The 13,799-nt window shown below is 41.1% G+C and overlaps 1 protein-coding gene across 7 annotated transcripts in view; it reads right to left on the minus strand.

The window, feature by feature from the left end:
- Positions 1–13,799, minus strand: part of Srgap2 (SLIT-ROBO Rho GTPase activating protein 2) — a 218,821-nt gene that overhangs the window by 62,992 nt on the left and 142,030 nt on the right. For all 7 annotated transcript variants that reach the window (XM_075987879.1, XM_075987877.1, XM_075987878.1 and 4 more), the window contains exons 5-7: positions 10,016–10,078; positions 2,679–2,894; positions 1,745–1,873 (exon numbers count right to left, since the gene is read on the minus strand). In XM_075987879.1, the coding sequence (XP_075843994.1) occupies positions 1,745–1,873; positions 2,679–2,894; positions 10,016–10,078 (408 nt within the window). The remainder of the gene's footprint in view (positions 1–1,744; positions 1,874–2,678; positions 2,895–10,015; positions 10,079–13,799) is intronic.

The raw sequence follows: 13,799 nt of genomic DNA on the forward strand, positions 1-13,799 counted from the left end.
TTTAAGACATCTGCCCATGCTTGATGAAGTGCCTACTTGTTACAAAGGTTGTAATTCGTACAGCAAAAGCCTCTTTTCTCCCGAAGTAAGCAATTTATTGAAACTGGTACACATATCCTCTAGAGACAAAAGAAAGAGGACAACCCAGTAAAAGGGGTACAATACCCTGTCTGGTCTAATATTTAAATCTTATTTATTTTATCAAATGTGGGGTAAATAGCAGAAAGTGAGCATAAAAAGTGACTGTCTTCCTCATGCTGAGAATGGGTCTCCACCAACAGTGAAGTAGAAGAATAAAAGGACTGGTTTAGGGTTTTGACCTCCACTGAAGGACAGTGTTCAGATTGGCATCAACAAGCAGAGAGAACAAAGGAGCCTGAACAGAGACCAAGGCTCCACTTTCCAGCTGAGACGATGATATCTAAGGCGTTAGGAGGCCAAACCTGCTGATCAAAACTCCCTGCTGAAAGGAAAGCAGGCTGTATTTTAGAGACGTTCCCAGCAACCCTGATATAGGGCAGATTTCAACTGTCCGGGTCTTTATTTTACTAGGGGTAGAGGAGTAGGAAATAGAGCAGAGTTCTATTAAATAGATTAATATTATTAAATCTTAAATATAAATATTAAATAGAGAATAGTTGAGCAGCGAGCCTAAGATGTGCTAACTAATTATACAATAGTGAATCTGAGCCCAGATTCCCCACATGATGTAAAGCACAGCAGGTGTACTTGTGAAGAAACCAAGGTCATGTGCAATTTGGACCAGAATCTTGCAAGCTCAGCTGCTGTTGCCAAGAACCTAAGGCAAACAGCAGGTCTCAGAACTGATACTGCTGGTGTCCTAAGACTGGACTGCTGATGCTCAATCAGCTGGCTCTAGACTCACTTGGTGGTTGGAAGGAGACATGAGAAAGGGTATGCTTATATAGTTTCATATAAAGCTTGCCCAGGAATTGGGCTAGACTGCAGTCTGCATGTGAGAGACATTTTAGGACACAGAGATTGAGCAGAAGCAGTAAGAAACCAAAGCAAAGACTAACCCAGGAGGTCAAAGACAAATGGTTGCCTACAAAACATACATGCAAACTAATCCTCTTGTCTCTCTCTTTCATTTTTGCGGCACATCTCAAAAGAGAACAGGGCAGAGTATCAGTAGCATCTGGATGTCTTCTAGACAGGACCCTAATCTGCAGCACAGCGCAAACCTATAACCTTGGGCAAACATGTCTCTTAACTCTCTGGATGACAGATTAAGACAGTTAAGGGTGATGTGACAATGAGATGGGAAAACACCAGGAAACAGGAGTGGATATGTAACTATAAGCATGACATTTTAACTCCTCTTGTTGCTGCTTTCCACAAGCTTCTGACAGTCTGATGTAAGAGACTCGTTTTTGATAAACAGAAGAGCACAGCAGTCATGAACATGGGTTTGGGAATCAGAATTTGGTGTCAATTTTGTCCCATCCTTTTACTAACTCTGGATAAATCACTAAACTCTCTGGGTATCAGTCAATAGCTACAGATGGTTGCTTTTCTCTCACGAATGCTGTGCGGCATGAAGACAGCAGTGTGAAGAGCATCCTGTCTAGTTTCAGAAATGCAGTCACTAGTTCCCTCTTTCTGTGTTTAGCCATCTCAGCCTTTTTGAGAACAATTTGAAGATGGTGGCATCATCCGCTGTTTAAAGGTGATGCGCTTACATCAGACATCCAGATGCTCCCACCCCAGCTTTAGTACTTACATCAATAATATCAGACAGGTCATGGATGTAGTACTTGAAGACAGAAGCATTGGTTGCCTCCAAAGCCAGTAAGTACTCATTCCGGGCTTTAATGGCCTTCAGCTTATTCTCTGTGTACTTGGCTTGTCGCTGAAAAGAAAACATACGTTCACTTTTAGTTTTTTTTTTTTATTAAAAAAATTAAAAATGTTTACTTATTTCATGTGAAGTGGTGTGTGTGTGTGTGTGTGTGTGTGTGTGTGTGTGTGTGTGTATGTTTAAATGCATATAGGCCTTTGTGTTTTTATGGAAATTGGAGGGCAACTTGTAGGAGTCATCTCTTTCTTATCCTGTGGGTTCCTGGGATTGAACTTGGGTTCTCAGGCTTAGTGAAAAATGCAGTTATCTGATGAGCCAGCCATCTTGCTGACCCATTTTTAAAAAGAGGTTGAAAACGTTCTGTGAGAGATGAAGGACAGCACATCAAGAGCCTCCACTTGCTGCTACTCCCTGTGTACATCTGCTTTAAGCTGAACTCTAAGTCTGACTAATGAGATGAATGTGGTTTAAGTCTATCTTCACATACTGTTCTCCATCCTTGCTGTCACCCTGGAGAGGGTACTTCCACTTCTCCCCCTGAACACTGGTATCTAAACTGAAACACAAGCACCACAGTCTTCCCTGTTTCTCAAAGCAATAAGACATTTCACCTGATTTGGAAAAGTGACTACTCATTCCTGTCAATATACTTGAAGGTAAAGTCTGAGAGTTCATATGCTTAGGTTTTTCCAATAGCCAGGACTCATGGCAAGACACAGAAGGACTCTGGTCAGTAGGCACTAAAGGAACCCAGAGCTACTTTGTTTAGCTCTTCATGATACCTACTGGAAAATTACTACCAATCTTGCCTTCTGAGCACCCCTTTCTGTCTCTACAGTTGCCAGAGCACATATACCTTCTCCTTCATCTTCTCAATCTTCTTCACCGAGCTCCTTCGGACATGTTTCTCCTCAATGCGAACATTGGCAGTGGAATCAGGGGAGCGTGGAGTTTGCCGGTCCTCTTGCTTCACTGATTTACCAATTTGCTTCTCTTCTTGTTTCTCTGCTTCCTTTAGTTTGCTCTGAGCACTGATACTGTCGGCATTGTACATGTGATATGTTTTCATGACCTGCAAGACATTTTCCACCCAGAGGTCAAGCCAATGGCGTCAACTCTATTTTACAGACTAATAGACTCAGCCAGACCTATCCTATATGAAGCAATATTCACATTCTTCTATGGGGAAAATCCAGAAATGTCTGGTCAGCACATGTATATTAAGGACTACATGTAAGTATAGACTATGTTATTGCAATGATTTCATATTAATTTTATCATTTTTTACTTTTATTCATCATTATCTGTAAGCATGACCTTTATATTGGCTCAGTAATTTCTATTGCTAAGTCACCTTATAATGCTAAGTAAAACAAAAAATAAGAACACCTCAAAAGGCAACATGACCAAAGGTGTAGTCTATATTTTTATAACTTTCAAATATAAAGCAAGGAAGAAGAAAATGTTCCAAAAGTTCTGGTCTGCTTTATCTCCATTACACACTTGCTCTCACAGAAATGCATCAACAGCAACTGCTACTTGCTGAGCACTTAATATATTTTTGGCTTTGTACCAAGTGACCCCCCACGTCCCACCCTGTTAGTTTCCTTCATGTAACAATCCTACATCCCAGACAATGTCCAGTGAAGGCTGTAGACTGCACAATTCAGGTAGGAGGCAGGAAAGAAGAAATTTCATATAAGTGTAACTGGGATTGGTCACAAGCACAAAGTAATATAAAAGGAAGGCCATAGGGCCAGGTGTGGTGGCACATGTCTTTAATTCCTGCACTCCAGAAGTAGTACAGAAAGATTTCAGTCAGTTCAAGGCCAGCCTAGTCCACATAGCAAGCTCCAGGACAGCCAAGACTATACACAGAGACCTTGCCTTTAAAAAATGGGGGGTGAAAGAGGATGCAATTTTCAAATTTTCCAAAGGAGCTATTGTCCAGGAGTTAAATATGATTTTTTAGCAAGAAGGCCAGGAAGATTGAATCTCAGGTAATTTTCAGTGCTCCCAAATATATTACTTCTAGTCACACAGGGGCTGACCCTACTTTGCATGAAATTTCTGTTTCCACACAGGCAGCTTCCAAATTAAAACACTTGATAACAAATCGAGCAATTGGAAATTCTTGAGTGCTGAAACTTTGATGCCATGAAGTTTCTTTGAAGAGGAGAAATAGAAAGTCTAGGAGTAGGGTGTACTCTTGTGTGGCTGACAACAGAAACACACTACTCAATATTTGCAATAATCTCTAGCATTCAGTGCACGCTGTATGCCAGCAGTTTTATGTGTGCCACTTGACTTAATCGTCATGATAATGCTATGAAAGACATGTTGGTATTTCTACTTTTAATGATTAAGGAAGTAGGTCTCAAAGATATTACCTACGGCACCCAAAGTCTTCTTACAACTAGTAAATGGCAGAGTCAGAATTCAAACCTAGGTCTGTCTAACTCCAAAGTCCACACTTTACCTACTAAGTGACAGCCTTCTGCATAGAAATGAAGCTGAACTAGCTGGGAGGCAAGACAAAGGACAGCTGAGGAAATTCCAAAGGGAGAACTGCTCAACTGAGAGCAGTGCCTCAGTTAGGGGCTGCATAGACCCCAGAGAACAACTGGCAATGTCTGGAAATATTTTTGACTTTAGAAACTTAGAGGTTGCTAGTAGCTAGAGACAGGATACATTGAGAGTCCATAAAGTGTCTGTTTTAGAATGTCAGTGGTGCTGAGGCTGGGGAAAGATAGGACCTTGTGGATGTACTTAGGATCACATGGAGATGCAATAAGGAATAACAAAGAGGTGCAATGCAGTCTCAATTATGTCTCATTTTAGATACAGAGTAATTTAAATATTCACCTTACTCCGAACTGACATTTCCTGGAAGCTCTACTCTGCCTATACTCTGAATACCAACAACCAATGGAATTAAAGAGGCTTTTCTAGGAAGGATCTGACTAGATCACGACTTTTCCTGTTAGGAGGTAAGAAAGGCATCTGCTTTCCTGGCTGAGGAAGGACAGATGAGGAGCTCTTTTTCCTTTTTTCACTTGAATGTAATTAAGGAATTTAATCACTAGAGTAAAGCATTATAACAGTAGTTTTTGTGTGTGTTGGTGGTGGGTGGTTTTGAGAAAGAAACTCTGTGTAGCCCTGGCTGTCCTGGAATTCATTTTGCAGACCAGGCTGGCCTCAAACTCACAGAAATCCACCTTCTTCTGCCTTCCAAGTGCCGGGATTAAATGCATGCACCACCAATGCCCAGTGTTAAAAGTAATTTTTAAAATAGTGAATTTTTATTTTATGAAGTACAGGATAAGGAGGAAATATGGCAAATGGACATGAGAGATCAGAACACTCAAAGAATTCTCGTACTAGATAACAATGAATAAAACAACAGCTTATATTGTTCTTTGCCCTCAAAGAATGTAAAGAAACCTCTCATTGAAAGAAAATAAAACATTATCCAAGCTAAGAAACTGAATTCTCAAAGATAGCATGACTTTTTTCTTTGCTTTCTCTTCCATAGTTGGGAAATGTCATATAAAATGCCTTACTTTAAAATACGAGCTGGCAGCCAAGTGTGATGGCATATGCCTTTAGTCTCAGCATTAGGTAGGCAGAGGCAGTGGATCCCTGGCCTCAAGCCTGGTCTACAGAGAGAGTTCCTGAACAGCCAGGGCTACATAGAGAAACTCTGCCTCTAAAGCACCCCCCCCCACCACACACACACACACACACACACACACACACACACACACACACACACACACACACACACAAATTCCTAATGTTTTCTAGGATAAGCAAGATCAAGATAGGCAATTTGCAGGAAACACAGTATTAGAGAGAAAAAAAAGGGCTGAAAAGTTTATCAATAAGAGCTCCAGAGAGATGAATGAGAATGGAAAAGATACAGCACCATAAACTAAGTGTTCAGTCAGTGAAGGGAGTTAGGGAGAATATAGGGTGAAAAACTGAAGAGTTCCTGGCAACTGGCAATTAAGATTTAATTCTTGTACTTCTCCAAGGAGCTTGACCTCCCCTCCAGATATGTAAAGGAATTACCTCATTTTGCTTGCTGCTTCCTCTCTCCCCCAACATGAAAATGAAACGCCTTGAATTTAGCACTCTCTCCTGTCTTTGTGTCCCTAGAGCCTAATGATAGGGTCAAACAGACAAACAGTATCTGGGGACTACTAGCTGACAATGTTTCAAGGGAACAGGTGCTGACTTTCAATTTAAAGCAGCTCTTCAACCAGCTGCTGCACCAAGTCAAGGAGACATACTCAGGGATTCAGGGATAGTACAGAAGCCTAACACCTCTGGAGTAAAGACAGTCCAGCTATCTCTTCTCTTCTCCTCCCCCTCCCCTCATTAGCATTTCCTTGGCTCTTCATAGCCAATCCATATGGCTTCCCTGCCTCCATATACACTCTTTCCTGTGGGGCCTTCAAGGGATTTTCCAGACACAGCCTCTCTGTACAGTTGAGGCAGACAATCCCAGAGTTCTTTGGGAAACACTGAGCTCTGACTTCAAAGGCATTCCTACAACATCAGAAAGAAAATGAAAACCATTTTACCAGGGCTTACAAGCCAGCCAGCTCACTGTGATGGAGAGGAGGATAATGGACAGGCATACATATGCACAAGAATCACTGGGACTGCTCTCTGAAGAACAGCTGTGGGAAAACTCCCCCTGGCACCAAATGCTAAGTCAGGGAAATCAAAGCCCCTTCAAACAGAAGAGGAAGGTGCAGGGAAGCAGCTGGCTACTTGGTGGGGTTCTTAATCTCTGGTTCAGAGGCATCTTTATTTAGAACTACCTGGGCTCTGCCCCTTGGGCCAACAAGGTTTGAAAGCACTTAGATTATCAACCTTTGAGCAACTGGTCCCCTCAGATGAGTATTCAGGGGTGTTAGGGCAGCTGCAAGAAGAGCACTGAGAAAAAGAGAGGGTTTCTTAATACCTGGATCTCTTTTCCAGTGACACATGAGTCACAAATAAATTTCTGTTGTTGACAGGATCAGTGAAAGCAGAGAGCTTTCTTATATAGAGCAAATAAGGGAAATGCTCTTGGAAGAAACTCTCCCTGTTCTTTTCCTAACACCTAAAAAGTTTATGTAAAGCAAATAGCTTTCCAAAGCCAGCATGCAGTAGTATCAACTTCCTACTTGAGGAAACCGCTATCTCATGCAGGGTGACTAACATCCTGCTTTCCTCAAGACTACCAATTCAGCACTAAAAATATGTCCCAGGAAACTGTGTAGCTCTGGCTGGCCTGGAACTCACTGTGTAGATCAGGTTAACCTCGAACTCAACAGATCCACCTGCCTCTGCTTCTCAAGTGCTGAATGATAGTTGTCTGACTACATCTGGCTCTCTCTTATGAGCACGAGGCTAACAAGCAAAAAGGGATGGACAGTCACCCTAATCTCAGGCCTTTTTTCAGATCAGCCCTAAACTAATCTTACCCTACATAAGCAACAATTCTTAATTCCATCCTGCAACTTTTCTAGTGACCTGTACAGAATCTTCAAACTCACTTGACTCTTAACTATAGTTTGATATTTTGGAAGTATGAATTCCTTGATCACTGACAGCCACATGGCATGCAGGTATCAGAATATGGTGTTTGCTGCTGCTTCTGGGCAAGAGTAGGATGGAAAACCCACAAACTTCACATCAACTCTCTTCATCATGCTGACTTTTGCAGTGGGCGGTATCCCTCTACATGTATGCAGCTCATAGTCTGGACAGGAGAGAACCTTGGGGGTTTAAGATAGTGGTCTATATATAGCCAGCACGCCCAGGTTTCTCAGTCTTGATACTATTGACATTTGGAGCTGGATAATTATTGTGGTAAACTGTTTTGTGCATTGCAGGATGCTAGCAATATATTTGACCCCTACTTTTTAGATGTTACTAGGCTATCAACCCTTCAGATGTGACAACTGAAAATATCAGCAGACATCACCACACATTCCATTTTGTGGGGGTGGGGGAGAGGCAATCACTCTGCTTAAGACTCACTGTACCAGACTGTTTGGCCCTCTCTGGAACTTCTTGGTGTCCTCTTCTATTTTTCTCTTTTTATTTAGAGGTAAATATCTAAGTCCTATTTGGGACTTAGACAAATGACAAGTATATCAATTCATGGCAAAGCAGGGGCGAGCACACTCACCAAATCTGCATGAGAATGCCAATGAGAAGGCCTTATGCTCTGTATTAACTGAAGGCACATGGTGGTCACAAAAGCAACTAGCCAATATTGATCTGCAGACTAATCGTAGAAGTCTTTTTTTTAATATTTATTTATTATGTATACAATATTCTGTCTGTGAGTATGCCTGCAGGCCAGAAGAGGGTACCAGACCTCATTACAGATGGTTGTGAGCCACCATGTGGTTGCCGAGAATTGAACTCAGGACCTTTGGAAGAGCAGGCAATGCTCTTAACCACTGAGCCATCTCTCCAGCCCCCTAATCGTAGAAGTCTTAACTGACTAGGTAGAGGCCTAATGACCTGAGTTTGATGCCCATATCCCACAAGGTGGCAGAAGAGAATCAACTTCCAAGAACGGTCCCTTATGCACACACAAAACATCTTTTAAAAATAAGTAAGTAGGGAGTGGGGTAAGGTCTCCCAGCTTGTCCTTTATCAGACAAACCAGCAAGCTCCACAGTTTTCTTCCTCATTCCAGCACAATTTATACACTATGACTTGCTTTTTAAATCAAAGCTTATGAAGTGATCTACAACACCGGGTAAACTAAGTTAGTTTTTCCTCCACTGCCTCACTGCAAACGTAGTATGCTGGGTCTGAGCTGGTCTGAGGTTTGCTGCTTGACTCCTGAGCAACAGCAGCAAATAGCAAAGGCCCAAGAAGCTTTGTATTGGGAAAGGAAAAGGAGTCCTATAATAACGTGTCACTTATCCTAGGGAAGCAAGTCTCAGCTCTTCTTGGTACCTTTGAGATGCTCTAAAATAAAGAGAAGTAAAGCAATGAAAAGATAAGGTTCAGGAAACTCATTCAGTTTGAAAATGGCTTACAATGTTCTATTTTTAAAAAGTATTAACTTCATTTGAGAGAAATGAAAACTTGGGGTACAAAAGGTAGCAGCTATTATTTGGCTTCAGAGTATAAGAGTCACAGAGCAGAAATTCCAAACAATTGGAGCATCACTGGAGGCAAATTAGATGACCACTCTGTTCTATTTACCAACAGTTGCCATGACATAATGGCCACACCTAGGCTTCTGGAACAAGAATGTGGAATTCTCTGATCTCAAATGCTTGTGACGCACGTTACCACTGCCTGCCCATCCTGTGAAGGAAGGGGGTGAAGCAAGGAAGGGGTAAGAGGGAGTGAGGCAGAAGCAAATACAGAAAATCATTTTCACCTTCCAAAAGAGTAGGGCAACTCTGGAAAATTAGACGCAGTGTTGAGACAATCAAACTTTGGAAAGGGTCTATAAAAGCTTCAAGTTGTACAACTGAAGCATTCCTTCTATGACAACAGGAACTTCCTTGGTGGGTGCATGTTTTCAATATAACTAATAAAACATAACTGAGACAAAATAACCACCAGCCTTTCTGGGGAACATGGCATATATCTGCCTATGAGACTGCAGTCTGAGAGAGTTTGAAGTAGACTCGCTGTTTCTTCCAAGTCCATAGCTTACCTCTCTGTTGTGTTTTTGCAACACTCTCTTGGCCTGAAATGGTACTTCACATTGCAGACGTTAGGAATCTGTGCTTCCCTTTACAGAATCTGCTCTAACTCAAACCACAATGAATATAAGATCTGATGCATAACTTAAGACTATATATGTTTTCCAACAAGAAGTAGTGCAATGTAGGCTACATTCTTTGCATGAAGTTTGGGGTTCCTAGCTTGTTGGTAATGGTGACAGCTGTGCTGGTAACCTAGCCCTTCACTGCTCTCTTTCAGTGGTGCCCCAGATGAAGTCACAATAAGATTGCACAACTGGAAAAAATATTTTTGGCTCATTTGGTTTAGAAAAAAATTGAGTGTGGAAAAATATATGGGTGGGGTCACCCCCAATAGGGAATGTGCACTGTCCTCAGCCTCAACTGAGTTCTGTTGTTGACATGATTATGGCTGCAAACTCTCAAATGCTGCTTCTCTCTATGATTACAAAGCCAGGCGGCCGATCTGATTTACCGAATAAAGCTCGTTCAGGACCTTCATCAAATCATCTTGGAGTTGCTGGCCAACTTCTTTACTCTGTAAAGAAAAGAGGAAGGAAGGTTAATTGAAAAACAGAAGGAGATGGGAGGTGCAGCAAAGGCAAGAGCAGCACAGCCTCTGCAAATGACACAGACTCAATTACAGCCCATTATTTAACCTAGCAAATAAGATAACCAATTATGGTCAGATTACTCAAAGAGTTTTAATGAAATGAAACGAGCCCTTTCTATAGCCCAGTAAAGGTAATCATGTAGAGGGAAAATGGGTTATAGCCTTTGACTTTTCAATTGGTCCCAAAAGGAGGCCTGAGAGCCACATCCTACCTAGCAATTGTGGTTAGGTAGACAATGCTTTCTCAGATATTTGCAGGCAAACACTCCATTGGATTACTAAGGAAATTAAGATGTATACTATGATGAGACAAAGAAAAGGATATAAATATTCAGGGAGTCCAAAAGACCTTAAAGTCAATAGAAAACTCCAAGCAGGAAGATACTGTACTTCTAACCTGACAGCACACAAACCGCAGCAAGCTAGGATCCACAGGATTGGCTTGCACATTCCTTCTCCATAGAAGGAAAAACCACCTAAAATTGAGTGCATTTGTTTTTCCTGGCACACATGTTAAGGGTCATCCAATTCTTACTTGCTTCATTTCTTTCCCAAATTCCCAAGGCAGTAGTTCTTCAACAACGACTTCTTGCAACATTTAGTTAATACTATCTGACTCTATAATATATGTTGAGGAGTGTCTTACTGGCTAATTCTGAGCAGCAGTAGCTCTCTGATACTTGCTGCTGCCCACCGTAGGATGGCATCTAACCACACAGAATAGTAGGAACAAAAGAATGAGGAAGCAGGAAAGAAATGTGTCTTCTATTCTGAATGTTAGAAGTCAAGCCTAAGAAGGCAGAGAATAAAAACAATTGGTACCGCCAAGGTACTGTCCTTCAGATAACTACAACACTCAAGCACACTTCTAAATTTTTACTTATTCATACTGAGAATTGAACCTGAGGTCTCATGAATGCCAGGCCAGGACTCTACCGCTGGGCTGGATCTCCAACCCCTACATGACACTCTCCATAGCTCATTTTCTGGGCAGGGGATGAGTCCTTTCATTCATACTGCTTCTTTCAAGGTGTGTGTACTGTGTGCATACACATGTCCCCACACCCCACCGCAGGGCACACTGGGGACAGAGAAGTCTTGCATGAGTCAGCTATCTCCAACATGGAGTTTCTGGGCATCAAGCTCGGGTTGCCAGGTTTGTTAGCAAGTGTCTTTATCCACTTAATTATCTTGCCATCCTAAGCCTGAACATTTTAAAACTGTTTTACCACTTCACTATTGAGGCGGTCTTTGCTCTTCTTTTTCCTATTAGGGTATTCATTATGGAATATAACACAGGTGTGACTTCTATCATGAATAGCTATATGTTTTGTACTTGATAATTTTAAAAACAAGCTGGAAGGACCCTAAAATTAGCAAATATAAAAGTTGCTGCTAGTTTTAGCTTTCCTATCATCTGATATATTTGTTATGTTACTGTTTTGACAAAATACCTCTCAAGAAGCAATTTAAGGAAGGCATGGTTTATTGTGGCTTATAGTTCAAGAGGATACATTCCATCTTGGTGGGGAAGGCATGGTAGCAGGAATGGAGAAGCTGACAAGTCAGGAAGCAGAGAATGATCAGTCTGTGAAGATGGGTTATAAAACTTGAAGGTCTGATACCCATGACCCACTTCTTCCAGGAAACTTCCAACTCCTAAAGGCTCCATAACTTTCCCAAATCTTCCCATCATCTGGGGGACAAACTCATGAGCCTATGAAGAACATTTCATATTCAAACCACAGCACTTGCTATAATTTATCTGCTCCGGGCTTAATTTCTCTTCTGTAAAATGAAAGTCTTTCTTACTATAAGATCTGGAACTTAAAAACAACTGGAGAAAAACACAGGGAAGATTTTTTTATTTTTTTTAGGGAAGATATTTTAAGATATAGCATTTGCAAGGACTTTCTGAAAAGAACTCCACTGGTACAGGAAATAATCTTAAAAACTGAGAAAGTTTTTTTTTTGTTTGCAAAATATGTGTTTATTATTGATATTTGCTGAGTTATTGGTATGGTATTATTAAATTTGAAGTGTCTTTTTCTTTCTATTTTTAAATTGGTTGTTATTTTTTTTATTTTTTTTAAATTTATTTATTTATTAAGGATTTCTGCCTCCTCCCGGCCACCGCCTCCCATTTCCCTCTCCCTCCCCCATCAAGTCCCCCTCCCTCATCTGCTCGTAGAGCAATCAGGGTTCCCTGACCTGTGGGAAGCCCCAGGACCGCCCACCTCTATCCAGGTCTCCTAAGGTGAGCATCCAAACTGCCTAGGCTGAGAAAGTTTTTAAGGCGGTGGTGGTGCACGCATTTAATCCCAGCACTCGGGAGGCAGAGGCAGGCGGATCTCTGTGAGTTCAAAGCCAGCCTGGTCTACAAGAGCTAGTTCCAGGATAGGAACCAAAAGCTACAGAGAAACACTGTCTCGAAAAAAAAAAAAAACTGAGAAAGTGGATTACATCAAATTAAAAAAGCATTTTGTATAGCAAAGGAATCAACCACCAGAGTAAAGAGAGCCTACAGAATGGGAGAAAAGTCTTTTCCAAGTATGCATCTGGTTATCTAGAATCCACAAATACCTTAAAAAATTAAACACCCATATAAGTGATGTTCCGTTTCAAACCCAAGACAAATGCCTCAGGTGCCTATTTAACACACCCCAAAGCCCAAATCATCTAACCAATAAATGGGCTAGTGAACTGAACAGATATTTCCTAAAGGAAGAAATTCAAGTGGCCAGTAAGTATTTAAAAAAATATTCAAGATTTTTAGCCATCAGAGAAATGCAAATTAAATTGCTTTTAGATTTCATCACACTCCAATAAGAATGGTGTCATAAGATAACAGTAACAGCAAATGCTGGGTTCTCAAAAACTAAAACAGAGCTCAATGGCCCAGCTATACCAATCTTGGGAATATACTTGAAGGACTATGAGTAAACGTACCAGAGACATATGTATATACATGCTTATTGTTGCACTATTTATAATAGACAGAAAATGGAACTATCCTAGATATCCATCAACACATGAATAGGGAAATAAAATATGCATATACACAAGAAAATTTATATAGTCATAAAAAAAAGTGAAGTCATGACTTTTGAAAGAAAATGAATGTAACTGGAAACTACATGAAGTGAAATAAGTCAGACTCAGAAAAGTAAATACACAGTGTTTTCTCACAAAGAATCCTGGTTTAAAATTGCCTGTGCAGGCCATGAAACTAGAAAGAATATTATGAAAGGGGAGGAAAATATTTTAAGAGAGCTGGGAAATAGAGTAATGGAATACATGTAATAAGAAAGCAGAAGTTGGTGTCAACTGGAGGAAGAAAGGGAAACAGCTGGAGAGAGGAACATAGGAAGAACTCGGAGGGAGGGAAACAAGTGAGAGCAAAATATAATGACATATATGTGTTAAGGTGCCAGCAAAAGCCAGGCAGTGGTGGTGCATGCCTTTAATCTCAGCACTCAGAAGGCAGAGGCAGGTGGCTCTCTGTGAGTTTGAGGCCAGTCTGATCTACAGAGTGAGTTCTAAGACAGCCAATGCCACCCAGAAAAAACAAAAGGGGGGGGGCAGAATGAAACTCATTGCTTTATATGCTAACCTAAAATATTAATTAAAAATTAAGACCTTTACC

Source organism: Microtus pennsylvanicus, chromosome 10 (genome assembly GCF_037038515.1).
Source record: "Microtus pennsylvanicus isolate mMicPen1 chromosome 10, mMicPen1.hap1, whole genome shotgun sequence".
Classification (NCBI taxonomy): domain Eukaryota; kingdom Metazoa; phylum Chordata; class Mammalia; order Rodentia; family Cricetidae; genus Microtus; species Microtus pennsylvanicus.